We start from the raw sequence: 21981 nt of genomic DNA on the forward strand, positions 1-21981 counted from the left end.
TGATTTAGGGAAATGGGTTATGGACTTCTAAGTGATGAGCTGATGGAGGCTGTACTTACTAGTTTTGCTAATAGTACAGTTACTATTATTACAGTTAGCATGTTAGATTGATTGTTGGTTTCATTTATGAGAACTTAAAATTACAAAGATATAGTAACTTTAAGACCTGAGGATCAAAACAGAGTGGACTTGCTTGGAAACATCTGAATCCCTCCTTAAAAATACTACATTGCACCTTGTAAACACCTAGAATCTCTGGGAGAACATTCTGTTGTCCTTCATTTATCCTCTATTTTTGCCATGATCTCCCTCCCCATAACCCTCTCCTTCAGATTCTAACCCATGATATGAAAGTAACAATGCTTACCTCACAGAACTGTTGGGACAATTATGGGTGCCAAGTGTAAAACAGTATAATGCCTGGCATACAGGGAATGTCAAACAATGCTACATTGTTCCTTAAATCTTCCCCATTCCTGTATTTGCTAATCATTATTCTTAGCCAGATTGACAGAAATCACCATTGGATCTTATCTAGTTATGAATTTAACTGCCCAAGCTACTAAACATTAGACTGAGTCTTGTTTATGATAGTAAAATTAGATTCCATAGGATATAGTCTTCTTGTACCAGCACATTTCAAATATTAGTATAGGAGTACTTAGCAGTTTTTTCTATGAATTTCTACTTTTAAGTAAGAAAATTAAAACAGCATTTTGTTCAAAATTAGTTCAGTGAATAATAAGCATAATTTTATTTTACTTGTGTTAACATTAAATAGTAGCATAGAAATTTCCATAGTACTACAAGGTAGAAGGCAGCAACATCCTGGAAAGGTGTTGCTGGGAGGCTTCAGAATAGGCATTCATATAGTAAAGAAGTCAAGGTGCATGGTTTGCACCCCCAACTTAACTGGTTAAGAGATCTTGTCAGTCCTCCAGACATCATCAACTTACAATGACTTAAGGTATTAGAGAAAAAATATTAACAAAAGTTGTGACTTATTTATTAACTTCTATTGAAATTGCAACTAACAACAGACTTAGACCCACAAGTTCTTGAAGCTGTGAATGTCACTCTGCTACATGAGAAATTTATTATAATTTGAAACCCATTGGTGAAACTGGGGTAGCACAGAATAAACCATGCTATAAGATATCAGTGTTAAATGGCAACAGGTTAAGAAAGCCTCTTGCTCACATGTTCATCACCAGCCTCCAGGATCTGACCAGCCCCACAGTACCCCACTTGGATTAGTAGTACACATACTTGCATCTTGGACTCTCTCTGTGAATTCACATGAACCAACTACCTCTTTCTGAATGCCACATACTTTCTTCAGATCTGTTAATATCTTTAATGAGGTTAGAGTCTGTACTGTCTACCTGGAAGCCATTCTGCTTTTTAAGATATATTTGCTCAATTCTAATCTCATCCATTATGTACAGAATTAGAATTTAATTCTCAAGGGAAATCTTATTTTCAAGGTCTTAAGGGTGAACCTCAGAAACTCTGATTCACAGAGCACAATTTGCTAATAAATCTTTATATTAACAACATGGGGATTTACTACTATTAACTAAAAGTTTTCCTCATTGTATTTCAGAAGGCATCTTCCTTACCAAGATATAGACCATCAGAAATTTGCTTGCCATTTTATTACCTCTGCACAAGAACCTCAATCTCCAAACATGAGACGATATTTGACCTTTAATATAAGGATTTTTATTATTTTCTTTTATGATCACATTCTTCATTCTATGAATGCCAATTTATGCAAAAGAAGGTATAAGCATCAAAAAGAAAAAGGTCCCACAAGTACAAGTCACCATGCAAATTAATAGGACATACAGCAACATGTTAAAATCTACCACAAGTCAAAGAGTTTTGGACATGAAATTTCTCATATATCGGTCCATCTAACAAATTGGAAAAATTTTCAAAAACTATGTTTTTCAGTAGAAATGCTTATACAGGTCTAGAATTGCAGATCAGCAACAGTAACAGAATAGTTTGCTTATTTAGATATAAGAGTATGATGCTTTTTTTAGGTGGTGAGCTTTCTAATGGTAGAATCCATGACACATAATTTGTGGTGGTGGGAAAGGTGAGAAAAATATAGTTAAGCTTTGTAGGTATAGTGGAGAACAAAAACTGGTATTTCCAGGGTGATGATTAATGAAGAGGAAATATAAAGCTGTCCTATGCAGACTTAATATAGTGCCATAAATTGTAGTTTCTCTGAAGAAGGTTGAACCAATGACAGTGTACAAGAGGCAAGACAAAACACAATTGCTGACCTCTAGGATCTTGCTTTTATACAATATTCAAAGGAATATTAGTTTTGTTTACTTCTCCTAAGAGGCATATATTTGGTTCTGTATAAAAATGGAATCACTGTTGTATAATCATATTTATTAAAATTGTTAGTAGTCTAAAAGCCCACACTATATCTGTAAAAATAATCAGTATGAAAGTTATTGCCTTCACCACTTTATATAAAGATGACAAAGATTTTTTTATTTTAAATTCCCAAATCTAGAGAAACACTAATCTATATAATAATGAGTAGCAAACAAAACTGATTTATTGTATATGGATAGTGTTAGGTGTTGGTGTGTGATGGGCATTCTAAGTCTTAAAAGGAAATTAAATTCAGAACAGTTCTGAGAATCTGACTTCTGCCTGTGGGGAGAAATGTATTATCAATACTCACCTGTCACCATCCATCCTCATGTCCAAGGGGCCGTCCTTCCGAAGGGAAAAACCTCTTTCAGGAGTATCAAGTTGCATGGAGGAACACCCAAGGTCGAAAAGAACTCCATCCAAAGTTCCTGGTTGCACCCCACCTTTCATCAACAAGGTTTCTGCCTGGCTGAACTGGGCTAGTAGAGCTCGTATCTGTTTACTGTGAATAAACCAGGAAATGTAGAAAACGCTTCAAAATCTTTAAGGTCTATGATCAAAGGAAAGGAGCACATGCTATTTAGATGATTTGGCCAAAACAGATTTAATAATTATGTTTACCACATGCTTGACACAATATAAAGACAAACGCTAGAGGTAATGTGACATAATTTCATTCTTGCTAATAAACACAATTTATTTTATACCTCTGTGAAGGTATACAGCAAGTTTGTGAATTAGAAAAATTTCTTTGGCAGACCAGGTATTTCACTTTTTCTAAATTTTTTTTCTTAAATCGAAAGATTGAGAAAAGAAGCATATGTCATTCTATCAGAACAATAAGTTTAGAGATAACAATTGTTAAGGACGCAAAGCAAAGGGAACCACTATCCGTTGTTTGTCATTAAGTACATGGAAAAAGGGAATCCTTATGCACTATTAATGAGAGTGTATGTTGGGGCAGACACTGGGAAACAGTATGGAGGTTTCTAAAATAAAAAAAATTTAAATAGAACTATTATATTATGCAGCAATTTCACTTCTGGCAATATGTACATCTGAAGGAAAGAAAAACAGTATGTTGAAGTTAAATCTGTATACTCATGCTCCTAAACATTATTTATAATAGTCAAAATATGGAAACAACTTATGTGTCCATCAGCGGATGAACAGAAAGAAACTGTGGTACATATACACAACTGAGTATTATTCAACCATCAGAAAGAAGGAAATCCTACTGTTTGCAACAATATGAACAAAACTTGAGGGCATTAGGCAAAATGAAATAAGTCAAATAAAGACAAATATGATCTCACTTATAAGTGGAATCTTATAAGTGTGTGTGTGTGTGTGTGTGTGTGTGTGTGGGAGAGAGAGAGAGAGAGAGAGAGAGAGAGAGAAAACAAACCAATAAATAAGAGAGATCAGATTTGTGTTTACCAGATATGAGGGATAAAGAGAAGGGGAACCGGATAAGGTCCAGAAACTTCTAGAGTAAGAGATGTATTGTACAACATGATGACTACAGGTAACACTGCTGTGTGTGTATATATATATATATATATATATATATATATATATGAAAGTTAAGAGAGTAGATCTCATAAGTTCTTTATCCTTTTTTTGTATCTCTATGAGGTGATGTATGTTACATAAACTTAGTGCAGTAATTATTTCACATATATATGTCAAATCATTATTTTGTATCCCTTAAAAAAACTACACAGTGCTGTAAGTCAATTGTATCTTAGTAAGACTGGAAAAAAGACAATTTAGTAAGGAAGCCAATTTAAAATAAAACAAGCAATAAAAACAAAAATCATAGTAAAATAGATATCAAACCTCTAAGACAGGTTGTGCTGCACAGCCGTACAGTTGAACTGAAACTATGCCTAAAATGAGTAACTTCTTGCAGAAGCAATGTTTTAGCTCTCAGCAGGGATTTTTGAAGTGAATGGAGGATTCAGAATTAACACACAGGAAAGGAGTTGGGATCACCTTACAGTTATACTAATTCTCCTTCCTACACAGACTGAGATGCTGCCTTCAGGGTTCTTCAGAAGCCTTAGGGCAACTGGCATACACTTTGGAAGAGGAATGAGAAAAATTGGGCTTTGTCTACAGGTGTGTAGTTATAAGCATGTGTTTTAATAGTGATGGGGAAATTACATTTATGGTATTTACTGAAAATACTATGCTTTTAAAGGAGAACTTCACAGCACACTGGTAACTTTTCTTCATAGTCTGATGGAGAAAGTAATTTTCAAATTTGTTCACTAAATATTCATTAAATATCTGCTATGCGTCAGGCACTATGCTATTTGGAAGTATAAAAAAATTAATAAAGCCTGGCTTTTGGAACTTAGAGTTTAAAGGAAGAGATACTTTATAAAATAACCTAATGGGTGCTGAAAAAGAGATAAACTGCTGTATCTATATTTTAAAAATATACAATGAATGCTTTTACTAGCATTGGAGACAAAGAAGTAGAATCTTGGAATTACAAGAAAGCCCACAAATCATTTATTTCAACTATTTAACTAAAGTTTGAATCTCTTCTCCAACATTAATGGATAAGGGAAGGATTCCCATTCTGGAATTATGGAAATGGCCAAACACACAGCAGAAGACATTGGGCAGACGAGATTGAAAGGAATTTAATAATCACAGCCCGGGGAAGAGGACACTGTGTGTCATGCATGTTCACATGCATGTTGCATCAGAAAGTGTAGACAACCAGAAGTTATGGGAAGCATCAAGAGAGTGGGGGATTCTTGGTTCTCATATGAGCACCTGACTAGGTTGTTTGAATAATTCTATATGGGCTGGCAGAGAAATGACAGCTGTTTCTCAGGGATAAGCAGAGGGGGTTTTAGAAAAGGAACTCATCTGTGGGATATTAGTAAGAAGAACTTTTGGTTAAGACATTTGAGACTCTCCTATTTGTCCCCATCATTGGACTTGAATATTTAGTCTTATACCACAGTCATCTAGCACATGTTTGAATATTCTCACTAATAAGAATTCACTACTGATTTGTTAGCCAGTTTGTTTTTAGTCAAGTTGGTATATGTTTCCTCACTACTTCTATTTTTTTCCCCCTCTGGCATCATCTATGTAAAAAAGTTGAAAACTATAACCCACAGCAGCCATGCACATAGCTAATGTTAACTATTATAAAGGTTATTTCTTGGTTAACTGTTAGTTTCAAAAATCTCTATTCTAAAACAACTGATTTTTTTTATCTTATATATTTTTACATCATTTTTCATTTTTGCACAATATATGCATTTTCATCTTGGTTATAGTACCCATACAATTCCTACCACCCTCATTTTGATCCTAGTCCCTTCTCCCCCACCCTGTAGTGTGTCTCTGGTTTATAATTGCTTGTTGATTTTGATTTTTACTTTATTATAATTAGTCTTTGTCCTAGTCCCTTATTCAGGTGTTCTAAATTCCTGCTATGAGTGAGACCATCCGGTATTTTTTTCTTTCTGGCTTATTTTGCTGAGCATGATCCCTTCCAGCTCCATCCATGTTGCTGCAAATTGCATGAGTTCATCTTTTTTGATTGCTGAGAAATATTCCATTGTGTCTATGTACCACATCTTCTTGATCCAGTCATCTATTTTTGGGCATTTGGGTCATTTCCATAGCTTACCTATTGTAAATAGTGCTGCTATAAACACAGGGGTGCAGGTGCCCTTTTGAATTAATGTTTCTGTGTCCTTTGGGTAAATACCTAGGAGTGGAATTGCTGGATCATATGGAAGCTTTATCTTTAGCAGGTTGAGGAATCCCCACACAGCTCTCCATAGTGGTCGGACTCCCAACAACAGTGCAGGAGAGTTCCATTTTCTCCACATCCTCACCAACATTTGCTGTTGCTAGTTTTTTAATATGTGCCATTCTCACTGGTGTAAGATGGTATCTCATTGTAGTTTTGATTTGCATTTCCCTGATTACAAGCATGGGAAAATTCTTTTTTCTTTCAATGAGCTAGTAGAGGGAAATGGTTTTTCAGACACATTTCTTATGAAAGAAGAAGCACATAGCCCTCATTTTTTGCCAAAAGATATCTTGACACAAAGAAGGGAAAGAGTGGTAGCCAGTTTGGGTATACATTGTAGATGAATAATACAGAGAAAGATAAATCAGGTCTTTGGATTGAGCCTCAGTTGAAATCCTTTTGTTTCTGAGGTACATGAGTACATGAATTATCTTTGTTACTGAAACCAGCTTGAGTTGGATTTCTTTAAGTTGCAATGGAAAACATCATAACTATTAGAGTTATCATACTCAAGTATTTTCTTTAAATTACACAACTCAATTCTACTGCTATTTCCAGACTTCCCCCGCACCCGGCAAAAAAAACTTTCACCGAGCTAGTTGCTCCTTTCTGAATATCTTAGTGTTTACATATGTCCTCAGATCTGAATTCCATAATCATCAGCAAAGAATAAAGTAAATTCTTGCCTCTCTTTTTCTAGTTTTGTACAATACAGGTCATGATCAATATAGCTTTACAATTAATTTCACACTGTTGACTTATACTATTTAATGCCCTTGAGTCTTTCCAAGTACACTGCTATAGTACTGTTCTCTCTAAACTCTACATGTACAATTCTTTTGTTAATTATTTTAGATCTAAGTACCATATCTACCCTACATATTTTATACAATTCTTTAAATATCCAAGTATTAGCTTTAACCACAGAAATCTTCTTTACACTGTATAAAAAGTCTCAACAAATCCCTATTGCCCGGTCTTGATTCCTTAGGCATGATAATTATTATCCTACTTGAAGTTAATACACTTGAAAAATAAATACAATATCTTGGAGGGGATGTGTGCATTCTTGATGCCCTCAAACCTGTTTAACATGCAACACTCATGCAGTTTTATGCTTCACAGTGAGTAAAAACAAAAATGTAACCCTGTGGGCCTAAACTCGGATTTAGGATATAAATGTATGATAATAGCACATAGGGAAAAAATGTAAGTATGTAAGTATGAGGCTAAATCATGTATTCAATACAGAATTTTCTGATGCTACACAAGCTATGTGTTTCTAGAATTAGATTGTCCTCAGGGTAAAGAAACCATACACACAGTTTGCTGACCCATCTGTTGAAAACCCTAATGTCAGACCCTGTGACATTACTTTATACATGTGATTATGCTGAGGTTAACCTAGACAGGTATATTTTATGCCCCTTATTTTTTCCTCTCTTCTGTCATTCCTTTCGCCTTCTTTTTCTCACTCAGGTCTTATCTCGTCCTCTCCTCTTTCTTCAAATTTTGATTTTCACTATTTTTCATATATAGCATATACATATATATTAGGTGTTATAAAGCAATTAACATAAAAGTGTCAATTGATCAAAGAGGATCACAAGGTCACAAAAACTGATCTACATTACAACATTTACCCGTAACTGCAAATGCACAATTTGTTCAAATTATATTATCATCATCATTTGTTATCACCTATGCTCCCTAGGATGTAAACAGAATGGTACTGTAAATGAAAGCACATGTTACATGAGAATAGTTCTGTGCAACTCAACCGCAAGAAAAGCCAAGGTGCTTAGCCATAGAGTACCAACAATAGTTGGGTTGCTGGAAGTCCCTGTGAAGCTCCTTGACTATTGACAGATACTGTTATTCTTGATTCTGACAGGCTATCTGCACTGAATGTACAAATTATGACTCTGTTTTATTATAAAAGACAAATACACTGAGGCTCACGTTATAATAGTAGCTATTTAAGTATTAAACATGGGACTTCATCATTCTTTGATCTACAGATAGTCTACTGAGAGGGGATAAGGATAAGTTACCCCACAATTAAAGAAGGGGATCCAACTCATAGGATCAAACATTTTGTAGTTAATACTGTATTCATCCATCTTGGTTTTAGAGAACCTAAATTCCTACGTTTCATAAAATGCTTGATATGAAGAGGTACTTTTCACTGCTGAGGGTAAATAATTTTCAGAGGACTTATTCATGTAGAATCAATTTTTTTAAATGGGCTGTTGGAAAAGTAATTTAAAAAATGTGAAGTCTGAACACAAATTTTCAGGAAAAACTTTGAATTTGGAGATTATTCTTCTGAGACAAACTAGGAAAAAAAAATTGCTATTAAATCTGTCCTCCATGGATTTAACATTCCTCCATCTTAACCAAAAATATTAAATAAATGCTTAAGTCCTTATAAATCTCTAATCTCAAGTACAGTAGTGAACATTACCATAGCACACAAATGTATAATCCAAACAAACAATTGATAAAAACATATAAAATAAAAATTATTTATTCCTGGGTAGTAAAAGCATCTCTACATATTAAGCATTTTATAAACCATGGGAGTTTGGGGCCTCATTCTCACTGAATCACTTAACTTTGGCTTTGTGAAAAAGCACTCCAAAACTTAGCCATTTAAACAATGATCATTTATCAGCTCATATTCTGTGGGTCAGTTAATTGGGCTGGGCTCAGCTAGGTGATTCTTTTGACAGTGGGTTGACTGAGGCTTAGTTCGTCCCATATGGCTTTATATGCCACGAAGTTGTTTGGAATAAAGCTGGCAAATGGACGACATCTCTGACATTTGGCTGACTAGCCCAGATTTCTGCACAGAGAGACACAATATGAAAAGCAGGAAGGTAGGACAATTCCAATACACAAGTAATTTTTAACTGATTATGTCCAATTTTCTGACATCCCACTAGTTAGTAGTTGGCTAAGTTCACATTCAAGGGCTACAGACACACAATTCCTGAGCAATAAGGACATATTACAAAGGAACACATACAAAGAAACAAGTATAGTAGGTATTTGTACAAACAATATACCGCATTCATTCTGTATTTATATTTCATACTTTCAAATTCATATCTAATGAATTTGAATTGAACTTGAAATGAATGAATTTGAAAGTATGAAAGTGGAAACAAGTATTTTCTCTTCAATCTTAGATTCTTTTTTGCTGATTGAGACCTTTATGTTACAGTGTAGTTTCTTCTTTAAGACATCACAAGAAAAATGCCAGTGTGGTTGGCGGTTTATGCTAACTACAGTTAGAGGTAGAACTAAGGTGCCAGAAATTTAAATGTGGGTAGAGACCAACAAAGGTTCTGTAGTGTATGGGTCTGCAAAGGCTAATACATGATAATCTGGAAGAGAGTAGCATGTGGTAGTAGGGCATCTATAGATAGCACCAAGTAAATGAAGTATATGTGTCAGCAAATCTGGTAATAAAGAGGTATCAAACTGTTAATCAGACCTTTCCCAAAAAGGAGTATATTATTCAGTTGTGAAGGAACTGTTATCATAGGCAAGTGAAGGGGAAGAGATTCAGGTATGAAAGAAAAAATTAGATATGTGATTTATTAGCAATGCTCAGTTACTAATACTGAGGCATCAAGTCAGGGGAGTAGCAATACAACTTGATACTAACTCCACTAATCTACAGAGCAGACCATCTCTAATCCAATATTCAGAATTCTGTGGCAAAAATACTAGGGGCACTGAACTAGCCAGTGAATATGCAGAGAGCTTTGATCATGTAGACAAAAGTGATGAGCAGAGTAATGCAAAGTGGAAGAGACAAACATTTCTTAAGAAACTGTCACTTACAAACAAACAAACAAACAAACAAACAAACAAACAAACAAAAACCCTGCCAGTAATAGTACCAGATATTTAATGAAGTTCATTTTACTGAATTTAAAGTGAATTGAATCCAGGGTTCACTTCATATAAACCTTAACCATTAAGAGAGTAAGAGCAAAATCCCAATAACTTCTATAGTAAAAGTCTGCTTATTATGGACCAAAGCTCTTCCCATATTAGTGTCAGCATTAAGCTATGTAAATCCCAGTGTATTACATATTTTCAGTCACTAAATTTTATAGTTATATAGGCACAAAACTAGGACCATGGCTGCGTTTACCACTTCATTATGCATCCCAAGCAAGGAATTCAGAATGAGTCAGAGTAACACATGAATTAGATAGTTCATACATAAGCAATGCTGAAAGCAAATATTTGCTAAGTGTTTTCTAAGTGCCAGAACTGTGCTAACGTTTCCTACTTATTAGGCCATTTCATCCTCATGATAACCCTAATGATTTTTTAAAGATTTATTTATTATTTCTGCGTAGAAGCATTGGGATATAGGCCAGAGGTTCAGGGGGTGAGAGGGTTCACCAGAGACAGAGTGGGGAGTAGAACAGGTGGATCTACTGAAATACACTGCTAAGGGGAGCAGCAGGCGAGAAAGGAGAGATCTGCTGCTCCATATGTGGGTTAGCTCCCTGGCCAGGGATTGAACTCAGGCCTTGGTGGTGATAGCACTGAGACTTAACCCTTAGGCCACCAGGAGGGCCAACTCTAATGATTTATATGACATTAAAACCCACATTCTGTAGATGAGCAAACAAGAATTATTCAAGTTGTACAGCTAGTAAATTATGGAATTAAGATGTAATCAAGCACTTTCTCACTCCAGAGTCTATGTTCTTAAAAACTACACTGTACTACTTCTCAAGTTTCTAATTATTTAGCATCATTTCAGATTGCTAACTCTTCACTATTACATGACCTTGTGATGATACATAAATCTGCCTAGTTTTTCTGAATTTTTAACTAAAATGATTTAATTGCTTTAATATCTGCCATCTCTTCATAACTATAGATCTGCAGATTCAGTACTCAACAAATACTTACTAAATAATGAGTATCTACCAGGTGTTGGATGCAGGGATATAAAAATGAACAAGAACACAAAATACAGAAAGTACACAGGAAAACATAAAGAAATCACTGCGAGGATGGCTTATTTCTTAAGACAGCAGTGGTAGAGTGGAAAAGGAAAACAACATCATAAGGTTTATGTTTAACTCTCAGCTCTGAGACTTAATTACTCCTATAGTATTGGACAAGTTATTTAATTTTCCTGTTTCACTTTCCCTGTATCTCATGCATTTAAGTTTTCCCCTCTGAGATAATCTAGTATGACAGGAGTATCTCAACAAGTTCTAAAGTTAGACTGAATAAGAATATGAAACTTCCTAATTATTCCCTCAAGACTCAGATTCTTCATTTGTACTATGTGGACAAGAGAACAAATGAACCTCACAGATCTTTTATCAAGAACATATTAATTAATGTACCTGAGAACACCTGTTAAAATGCAGGAGATATAGGAAGATCCTCAATAAATATTACTTACTCCTTCTGCTATAAGCTGATTTTCATTCTTTAGGCACATTTCATACTATTTTGGCACTGTGTTACTAAATGAGGACTGGAAACAATTGGTGAGGATTTGTTCCAAGCAACCAAATGCATAGCATACTTACTATGAGACTTTTTCTGTAATGTTTTTTATGACACTACTGGGTTATATTTCTTCTTCCTTTTCATGCACTAGTTATAGTTTGAGAACTTTTCACTTTTGGATATCTCAATATTTACCACACCACATAGAGCTCCTTGCAGATGTACATACATATATATATATATATATATATATATATATATACCTATCCAACACATTTATTTTCTATTAATTATAATCACTTTAAACATGCTTGCTTGAAGAATATTTACATATACTATATAAATAGAAAAGATAATATTTTTGCTTTGCATAACTTGCTCAAAACCTTTAAAAGCATCATCTTTATCGGATGCTGTCTTTCCCATCAGGAAATACTTTAAACATCATAAAATGCAATTTTATTTCTATTGCTTAGTAACCCTTTCAAAATTTATTCAGCGGAGAAATCTTTCCTTGTTCTGAAAATAAACAACTTAGGAGATGGCGTAAGTTTTCTACTTAACAATGTATAATAGTCTAGTGACTTCTGTGAGTTGAAAACAAAGTCAGCTCAGAAATAAGACTGTCCAGTGCTCAACTATAAAAGAACAAGTGATGGTCTCACTCATAGCAGGAATCTAGAAAACTTAAATAAGGGACCAGGAAAATGAATAACTATAAGATAGTGAAAATCAAAATCAACAAAAAACTATGAACCAGAGACACTTTTAGGGGGGCGGGAGGGGAGGGATTGGGGTCAGAATGGGGGGGCTGCAATTGTATGGGGAATATAACAATAAAATGTATTTAAAAAAAAAATAAAAAAAAATAAAAAAAGGAGAAAAAATAAATAAATAAAAGAACAAGTGAATGCGTACTGAATAACTACTAAATATCTGGCACTGTTCTAGGCACCCGAGTTACAAATAAATAGATCATATAATCTCCAGGATTGCAGAGCTTACATTTCAGGTGATAATCAAAATCTGTATATGCAAAGACTTCTATTTCTGTCTAAAGCAGTTTAGCTTCATCATACCAGTCTCCTCACAGTAGAAAAGAGAAAAACTGGATTAAGATAATTACAATTACCTATTTGAAGAGATTAGAGAATTATAAAACAAGCTAAGACTTGATGAAAGAAATAGGAAGTGCAAATAAATAAGCCCAACATTGAAATTGTTCCCCTCAAGGCTTTTGCATGCTATGCATGTGAAAGCTGAGAGGCTACAAAACTGAGCAGAACTTTTGGCAGCTTCAAAGGATGAGGGAGACAGAGGTTGAGTTTAGGAGTTTATCACATGCATATATGACCAGATAATACACCCAGAAATTCAATATGAATAGAAGGGTTAAAACCAATGGGTAGACCAAATATAGATCACACAAAGCCTGAAATCCAGTTTCCTATCGTTTAATACACATTGCTCTAGAGTGATATGGCCATGGATGAACTGCCTGTAAGAACAGGAGTAAATGACATCTGGAGAAAGATTATCTTTCAAATTTTCAAATTAGCTCCATGATTTTTCAAAAGAAATGTGTAAAATTAAATGAAAAATTACTAACTAGATCCAGATATAAAAATAAATACAAATTTCAATGAATTGATAAAAGAAATATACACAGAAGAATAGCTATCAGAGCAGACATTAAAATGATCAGTATGCACATGAAAACTAGGACAAATTAGGTAAGTTTAGTCTAAAAATAGCTTTATAAGAAATAGTAAAATGAAAGTCAGACCAAATCAAAAACAGAAAAGTAAAGGTTTAAGAGTAGCTTAGAAATAATCCAAAAATGGATAGGTAATATTCAGGTTACTTAAGCAGAAAGCATTAAAACTGAAAAAAGGCAGAGAAAATAATTTGGGTGAAACAGAACAAAGCATACATAAGACACATAAGATAATTTAACATATTGTATAAATGGAATTCCAAAGGCGAAGAGAGAGAAAATTAGGTAAAAGCAATATTTGAAGACATAATGGTCAAGTGTTCCAAAATGATTAAAGATTTCAAGCTAGTGATTAAAAAAAGTACAATAAACTCCAAAGAGGACACACATTAAAAAAAAATCCATGCTATCAGTCACATTTGTGAAAACAGAAGAAAGTTAAACTACTAAGGAAGAAGAAAAAAATACATTACATTCAAAGGAACAACAAACAGAACTGAAATACTCAAAGGCAAGAAATAAATGACAACTTTCCTCCAAAAGTGAAAACAAAAATATTTTCAGATAAAGAAATCTGAGATAATTCACTACTAGCAGAACCTTATTAAAGAAATTCTAAGACTGGTTTTCTTCAAGTAAACGGGAAATAATCTCAAGTGAAAACAAGGGAATGAAAATGAAATCTAGATGAATATGCATCATATAAGTTAAGTTTCCATGGGTTCAAGATACATAGAAAGAGTGAAAATATATGATAGTGGTAAAAAAGGCAACATGGCAAATGTAGTAAAGATGATTTAAAGTTTTTGTAATCCAATCTCCATGTCCAGGAAGAGGTGAATGTGCTGAATTATCTTTTTTCTGTTTGTAATTATTATTCTATCTCCTCTCTGTGTTTGCTCATATAGTATACATTTTTACTATTCTTTTTAAGTTTACTCTGGAAATCACAATATATATAATTGCCTCACAGAAGTGTGATATAAATTAGCACATTTTTCAAATCAGTTCACAAGGTTAGCATAGTCCTGATTCAAATCCAACAGATAAAAAAGAGATAAAATAACAAAATATGAGCATAACAAATGCAGCTACATACATTCAACTGGCAACATGCATGAAGCAGCTCACCATGCAGCACTGAAATTAAGGAGTAGTCAGGGCTGGAAAGATGCCTTTTCTAATTATCTTAGAATAATCAGAATTCACCAAATGAATATATAATAGGATTTAAAAAATTTTTAGAACTTTTCTGGTCTCAGTTTCAGGTTAATTATCAGGAGATATCAGTTTCAGATTAATTATCAGATACAAAAAGAAACACCAACACAAAAATACAATTTCCCCATAGCCTAGGGAAGATTTCAATACACTTGGGCCCCTCACAGGGCTATTTATCTACCTTAATATTATAAAAGAGCTTAGAAAATGAAGAAAGATTTTTTTGATAAGAAAATTTTCTTAGCCTAACTGCTTGCTGGCTTAATTTTGTTAGTATTCACTTTATTCTTTTCTATACCATATTTAAGCACAGAACCCTAGATTTCATATAATTCTCATATTTAAATATCTATTTCCTCTGTCCTTAAATCTGCCTGCCCTTTTCGCCCCAACTCCATACACTTATTCTCTCATTTTGTGCCACATTACGTGTATATTTTTTCAGTGCTTGATGAGCATTTCTTCTAGATTGCTACAGAGATTACTGACAATTTGTTTAGCACTCAATATGGGCTACTTTGTGTTATTATTTCTCTCTTTAAGAATGTGTCCTACTTACCTCTGTAATTAGACCTTCAATCTCTAAAACTTCATATTGACCAGATCATGTGTTTTTTAGTATCTTCAGCACCAAAAGCATTACATATGTTCAATAAATATTTTTTATGATGGAGGTGGTAATGATTTTGAAAGATATTAACATTTTTCAAAAAGGCATCAGAGATGAGACCATTTAGTAATAACTTACTCTACATTCTTTTACACATCACACTTAAATGTGATCAAAGTGTTAAGAGTTGTAAGATACATGGAAAATTGACCAAAGCTTTGGAAGGGCTAGTAGTTATGGAGGACATACTCCATACATTTAGTCAATACAACTCTAATATTTTTAGAAAATTATTTTTCACATTTTTTCACATTTTTAAGAGTTATGAGAAACATTATGGAAGCACATTGTAACCACAGTCAAACAGTGTATTTTAAAGCTTTTGTTCATGATAATCTATTGCCCACAATATCGTGGAAGAACTAAAATATACTCAAGGAAAAATAAAATTCTAGCATGTCCTATTGACAAAGGAAATAAAATCCACAATTCATACAATGAAAGCCAGAGAATTCAGTCAGGTAAATTTAATCATCAGAGAAGATTGAAGAGCTTTACTTTGAAGGATTGTGCTACAATCACCATACTATTTAAATAAAATTCCTCTTAGAGAATTCTGTACTCCATTCTGGGGCCTTAAAAGTATTTGAGGGTGGAGGGGGGTGTATTACATTTTATTTATATGTAGAAGATCCATTTTATGTATAGACTGGTTTTCTCTGAGAAATAATTACCAGACACTATTTGCAAAATGACAATTAAATTGCTCCCTCTATGATTTCTAAAATGTCTGGCTCCTATATGCTAGATAACTCTGTTGTCTCCTTCATTCAACCTTCTTATTCCAATCTTCTAGAAAGTTTAGTGTGATAAATGGAATAAGTATCCCTCTTTGGAGGTATCGTTTTCTAAGACTTATATCTTCTGAAATTGTTTTGTTTTGTTTTTTTAAATGATTTATTTATTTATTTATACAAGCACTGGGTACAGTCAGAAGCACGGGAGGGTAAGAGAATTCACCAGAGCCAGAGGGGAGAGCAGAACAGGCATAATGACGAAGTACACTGCTGAGGGGGGCAGCGGGAGGCAGGAGAGGTCTGCGCACCATGTGGGACCCTCGTCCTGCGGCCAGGGATCGAACCGGCGCTGCAGAGGCTGTGGGCAGCTTTGCAACCCAGCTCAACCACTGCGCCACCAGGGAGGCCCCTATTCATCAAATAGTTTTGATGAATCCAAACTTTAATCACCATCCATATGTATTGCCAAAATATCCTACTAGTCTAACAGTTATTCAGGAAATTCTGTCATGACTGAAACACTAATAGTTGTGAAAGTTTGCATTGTTGATGCAGGGTGCATGGATAACTGCTTGAATCCAGGTCTGAAGGGTCCAGATGATTTAATATAATGGTCTCTAATTAAGGGCAAATATCACAATCATCTGGGAAGTATTTACAAATTATGCATGTCTTACAACCAAACTAAAGAATCAACAAGATGAACATGGTATATCTGGGGGATTTTCATAAGGCTGTCTCATAAAAAGCTCTCTGTAAGGAGCAACATTTAACAATTGCAGATATGTTGCAAAAAGTATGGTCTGTTTATAACAATGCCAATATAACATGCATTTGTCTACAATCACATCATTTTTCCCCAGGAAACCTCATAGAAATGTTCTAGATAATTCTAAGTATATGTGGAATCCAATTTTAAAAATCAAAAGAACAGGGTCTCCCCTGGTGACACAAGAAGTTAAGTGCAACGCTGTGAAGCTGTCCACAGCCTCTGCAGTATGGGTTCGATCTCTGCCAGCCTGCGAGAATCCCACATGGCACAGAAGACCTCTCCACTCTGGCCCGCTGCTTCCCTCTGCAATGTATTTCGTCAGTCTGCCTGTTCTGTTCCCCACTCTGTCTCTGGTGAATACTCTCATCCTCCTGCACCTCTGGCCTGTACCCCAGTTCTTGTATGCATTAATAAATAAATCTTTTTAAAAAAAATCAAAAGAACAAATCACCTATATTTTTAAGTTGAAATGTTACTGTTCTATACATAGATGCTTTTGAGATTTTTATAGAAAGTAAATCTGCTATAGACATTTTCTGTCAAGTACTATATTAGATACCACAGTAACAAATGTAATACATTGTTATACACAATAACAAATTATTACAAATGTCACAGTAAATAACAGTAGCACAGAACTTTAATATTCACAATGTTCTTTAACTTAGATGACCACATATTAAAACTTCATCACAATTCTATAAAATACATATAACAAGAGTATGTTTTTCCATTTCTTTCTGTAAGATTATCTAGCTAAGTAGGAAAACAACGGGTGCTCCATAAATGTTGGATAACAAGTAAATTGCTCAAGGTCACACAGCTAGTAGTGTTAAAACTGAGAATTAAACTCAGGTCAAGTAATTCCAAGACAGAAATGTGAAAGCATTACTATAGATAGCTTTGAGAGGTTGATTCAGGGCATCTGTTTGCACATCACTCTGATGAAACTGATTCAACAACTTCTTAATATAGTAATTTCTGAGCTATGTATACATTTTTTTAAAAAGGTGAAATGGCATGCCAGGAGAAAAAGTCTATTCACTGCTCTAGTTTTAGAATCCACCGTTGAGGAGGAGGGATCAGTAAAGAAATGGAATTATAAGATTTATGTCACCAATGTGGATGGTTAGGTCACTGACAGGTATTCTCTGAAATTATCTGCCTGATGACAAATCTTATTTTGTGTTTGAGAATAGAAACAATCCAAACATAAATACTGAATCAGAATTAACCAAATTTGCCTCATGTGGGCACAATTAGGTTTCCTGGAGGGCTATATATTCCAACTCTTAAAAAGTGCAACAACAATAAAATCTGAAAATAACATTACTTTTCAATAAGTACTAAAATTAATTCATTCAGATTTTGGTGTCAATTACTTGGGTTATTTCGTTTTTGACTAAATGTGTTTTACAGTAAGTATTGGTTCAAATACTATTTACAGGAGTACTGAACTAAATGTCAAAACATCCAGAAACACTGTATGACTTCAGGCAAATTGTTTCCATAGGTATGCCTGGTTAAACATTAGAAAATACCGGGACTTAACTAAAAATATCTTTGAAATACCTGAATACAAAATCAACACACAAAAATCAGTAGCCTTCCTATACACAATCAGTCTGAAGAAGAAGAAATCAAGAAAACCATCCCTTTTATAATAGAAACAAAAAAAAAATCAAATACTTGGTAATAAACCTAACAAAGGAGGTGAGAGACCTATACAAAGAAAATTATAAAACACTGTTAAAAGAAATAAAAGAAGAAACAAAGTGGAAAGACATCCCCTGCTCATGGATGGAAGAATTAACATTATTAAAATGTCTATCCTGCCAAAAGCAATACACAGAACTATTCCAATAAAAATCTCAGTGACGTTCTTCAAAGAAATAGAACAAATACTGATGAAATTCATATGGAACCATAAAAAGCCACGAATAGCTAAAGCCCTACTGATGAAAACAAAGGAGAAAGGCGGTATCACACTTCCAAACTTCAAGCTATACTACAAAGCCATAATAATTAAAACAGTTTGGTATTGGAACAAAACAGTCACACAGACCAATGGAACTGAATAGACAGCCCAGAAATAAAACCACACTTATATGGACAACTGATCTTTGACAAAGGAGCAAAGAATATGCAATGGAAAAAGGACAGTTGGTTCAATAAATGGTGCTGGGAAAACTGGACCTCCACATGCAAAAAAATGAAACTAGACCACTACCTTTCACTGTGCACAAAAATCAACTCAAAATGGACAAAAGAACTGGACATAAGACCTGAAACCATAAAATATATAGAAGAAAATATAGGTAAAACACTACAAGACATATATCGCAATAACATCTTTAAAGACTCATCACCCAAAGCAAAGATAATCAAGGAAAAGACAAACACCTGGGATTACATCAAACTGAAAAGCTTCTATACAGCTAAAGAGACATTAACCAAAACAGAGAGACACCCCACTGATTGGGAAAAAATCTTTGTACCCAAGTCAACAATAAGGGACTGATCACAAAGATATACAAAGAACTCACAAGGCTCAACAAAAACAAAATAAACAATCCAGTCGAGAAATGGGCAGAAGAACTTAAATGACATTTCTCCAAAGAGGAAATGCAAATGGCCAATAGGCATATGAAAAAATGTTCAACATCCCTTATAATAAGGGAAATGCAAATTAAAACCACATTGAGATACCACTTTACACCAGTAAGAATGGCACAAACATATCAAAAAAACAAGCAACAACAAATGTTGGAGAGGATGCCGTGAAAAAGGAACTCTCCTACATTACTGGTAGGATTGCAAACTGGTCCAACCACTATGGAAAGCTGTCTGGAGGTTCTTCAGTCTACTAAAAATGGAGCTCCCATACGACCTGGCAATTCCACTATTAGGGATCTACCTAAAGGACACAAAAACATTTATTCAAAAGAACACCTGTACCCCTATGTTTATTGCAGCACTATTTACAATAGGTAAAACCTGGAAACAACCCAAATGCCCAAAAATAGATGACTGGATCAAGAAGATATGGCATAAATACACACAATGGAATATTACTCAGCAATCAAAAAAGATAAACTCATGCCATTTGCAGCAGCATGGATGGAGCTAGAAGGAATTATGCTCAGTGAAATAAGCCAGAAAGAAAAAGAAAAATATCAGATAGTTTCACTTACAGCAGGTATACACGGAACCCAATAATACATCAGTGTAAAAAAAAAAACAAAAACAGTACAAAATACAACAAAGCAAAATTGGTCAATTATAAATTAGAGACATACTATAGGAGAGGAGTAGGGAGAGGCATCAGAGGGAGGAAGAGAGTAACACAGGGGACTGAGGTGATGGTGCATGGGTGCATTGGTGAAGGAAACTCTATGGGGACTACACCTGAGGGGGTAGGGGGAAGCAAATATTGTTTAAAAATGAACAATGATGTAAAAAATTAAAAAAATAATATATTTTAAAAAAATTAAAAATTAAAAAAAATCTTTGGAATACCTGAAAGCTCATTTTCAGTAATTTTAGAATAATAATAGTTAACATTTATTGAACTATGCATCAGGCACTATTCTGAGTACTCTCCTCTTATTCAATGCATATAATGTTCAAACACACCTCAAGTAGGTACTGATATATCCCCCCATTTTACAGACGAGGAAACTGCTTTAGTTTCCTAACTCAGGCAATTTGATTCTAAAGCCTGTGCTATTAAGGATTATGCTTAATGTCTATGCAGATTAATATTTAACAAATTCAAAAGTACAAATAACCGCTACCTCTTACTGAGTTATTACTCTGTGTCAGATAACAACTTGATATTTGTTATTTCAATTATTCCTTACAAAACTAAAATCTTTGAGGAAGTTAAAACTATACCTATTTTATAAGTTAGGGAATTGCCACAATTTTAAATTTTTTACTGTTTACTGTCAGAGATTCTGAGATTCTAACCCTATTTGCTCTACTTCAAAAGCCTCTATTCTTAACCAATGCACAATATTATCATGCTCCATAAGAAATATACTACATTTAGAATTGGAACTCACCCACACATACTGCACCTCATAAGAGTCTTGGTATGTTTCATGGGGAAATGATAGGAGTTAGTAATAATTATCACATACTGCAAGTGATACTGATGTGGAACATATTCCTATTAAGTTTATATATAAGAATGAAAATTTTCCAAGGAAAAATAATAAACAAGAGCTAATGAGTAGATAACATATGAAACAAATAATAATAGTAACAGTTGGATTTGAGGTTTTAAATTAAACTTTGAGAGAAGCAATGTTCTCTGCTCAGATTAAATACAAGCATCTCCTTACTGACACAACTGTTTTCCACAAACAATTATAGCAATGTTGTTATACAGGATTTTAAAACTAGTTAGTTCACTGTAAAAACAAAACAAACAAACAAAAAAACTTTTCCTTTTCTTAATTCTGATAGTGGTCCCATCAGATTCAATTTGAAATGCACTAGCAGAGCTCAGCATGTAAGCAAGCACTTGGCTGGCTCAGGAATCAAGGGACTTTAACTCCATGCATGAATGCACAGTGCATATTTTAGTACCTTGGGGGGGGGGGGAACAAAGTTAAGCAGGAGGAAAACCTGCCTATAACTGAGTATATTACATTTGTACAAAATGATATTCCCATCATTTCTTAAGAATCTATTGTTGGCAATAAGCAAATGAAATGCTAAGAAATCCTCTTAAAATAACAGTAACAGCAAAAAAATCACCAAAAAATGATAGAACTATGAGGCTAATCAGTATCTACATTCATAACAATAAACAACAATAACATGCAGCTAATCCTTTTCTGTGGAATTGTAATCAGTCTTGAAGTTAAGAAAAATAAAGTCATAACACTTGGCTTTTAAGAAGTGTTTAAAAGACTCTATATGTATAATATTTAGCTAGGTATACATATGTATACATATATTTGAATATATATTACACATCTTAGGAATATAAAGCACATGTATATTATATACTATACACACACATGCATATATATGTTGCTAATACACAATTCTTAGTTCAAGGGAAAGAAATGTAATTGGTCAAAATCAGTCATAAAATTTTAACCATGTTTCTGCAAAAAACAGCAGTGCCAAAGGGTAATGCATCGCTAA

The 21981-nt window shown here is 34.1% G+C and overlaps 1 protein-coding gene across 2 annotated transcripts in view; it reads right to left on the reverse strand.

Moving 5' to 3' along the window:
- Positions 1-21981, reverse strand: part of METTL15 (methyltransferase 15, mitochondrial 12S rRNA N4-cytidine) — a gene marked incomplete at both ends in the record, with an annotated part of 171585 nt that overhangs the window by 27403 nt on the left and 122201 nt on the right. For both annotated transcript variants that reach the window (XM_084255672.1, XM_084255673.1), the window contains one exon: positions 2717-2908. In XM_084255672.1, coding sequence (XP_084111798.1) covers positions 2717-2908 — 192 coding nt within the window. The remainder of the gene's footprint in view (positions 1-2716; positions 2909-21981) is intronic.

Source organism: Talpa europaea (genome assembly GCF_964194135.1).
Source record: "Talpa europaea genome assembly, chromosome: 1".
NCBI lineage: Eukaryota > Metazoa > Chordata > Mammalia > Eulipotyphla > Talpidae > Talpa > Talpa europaea.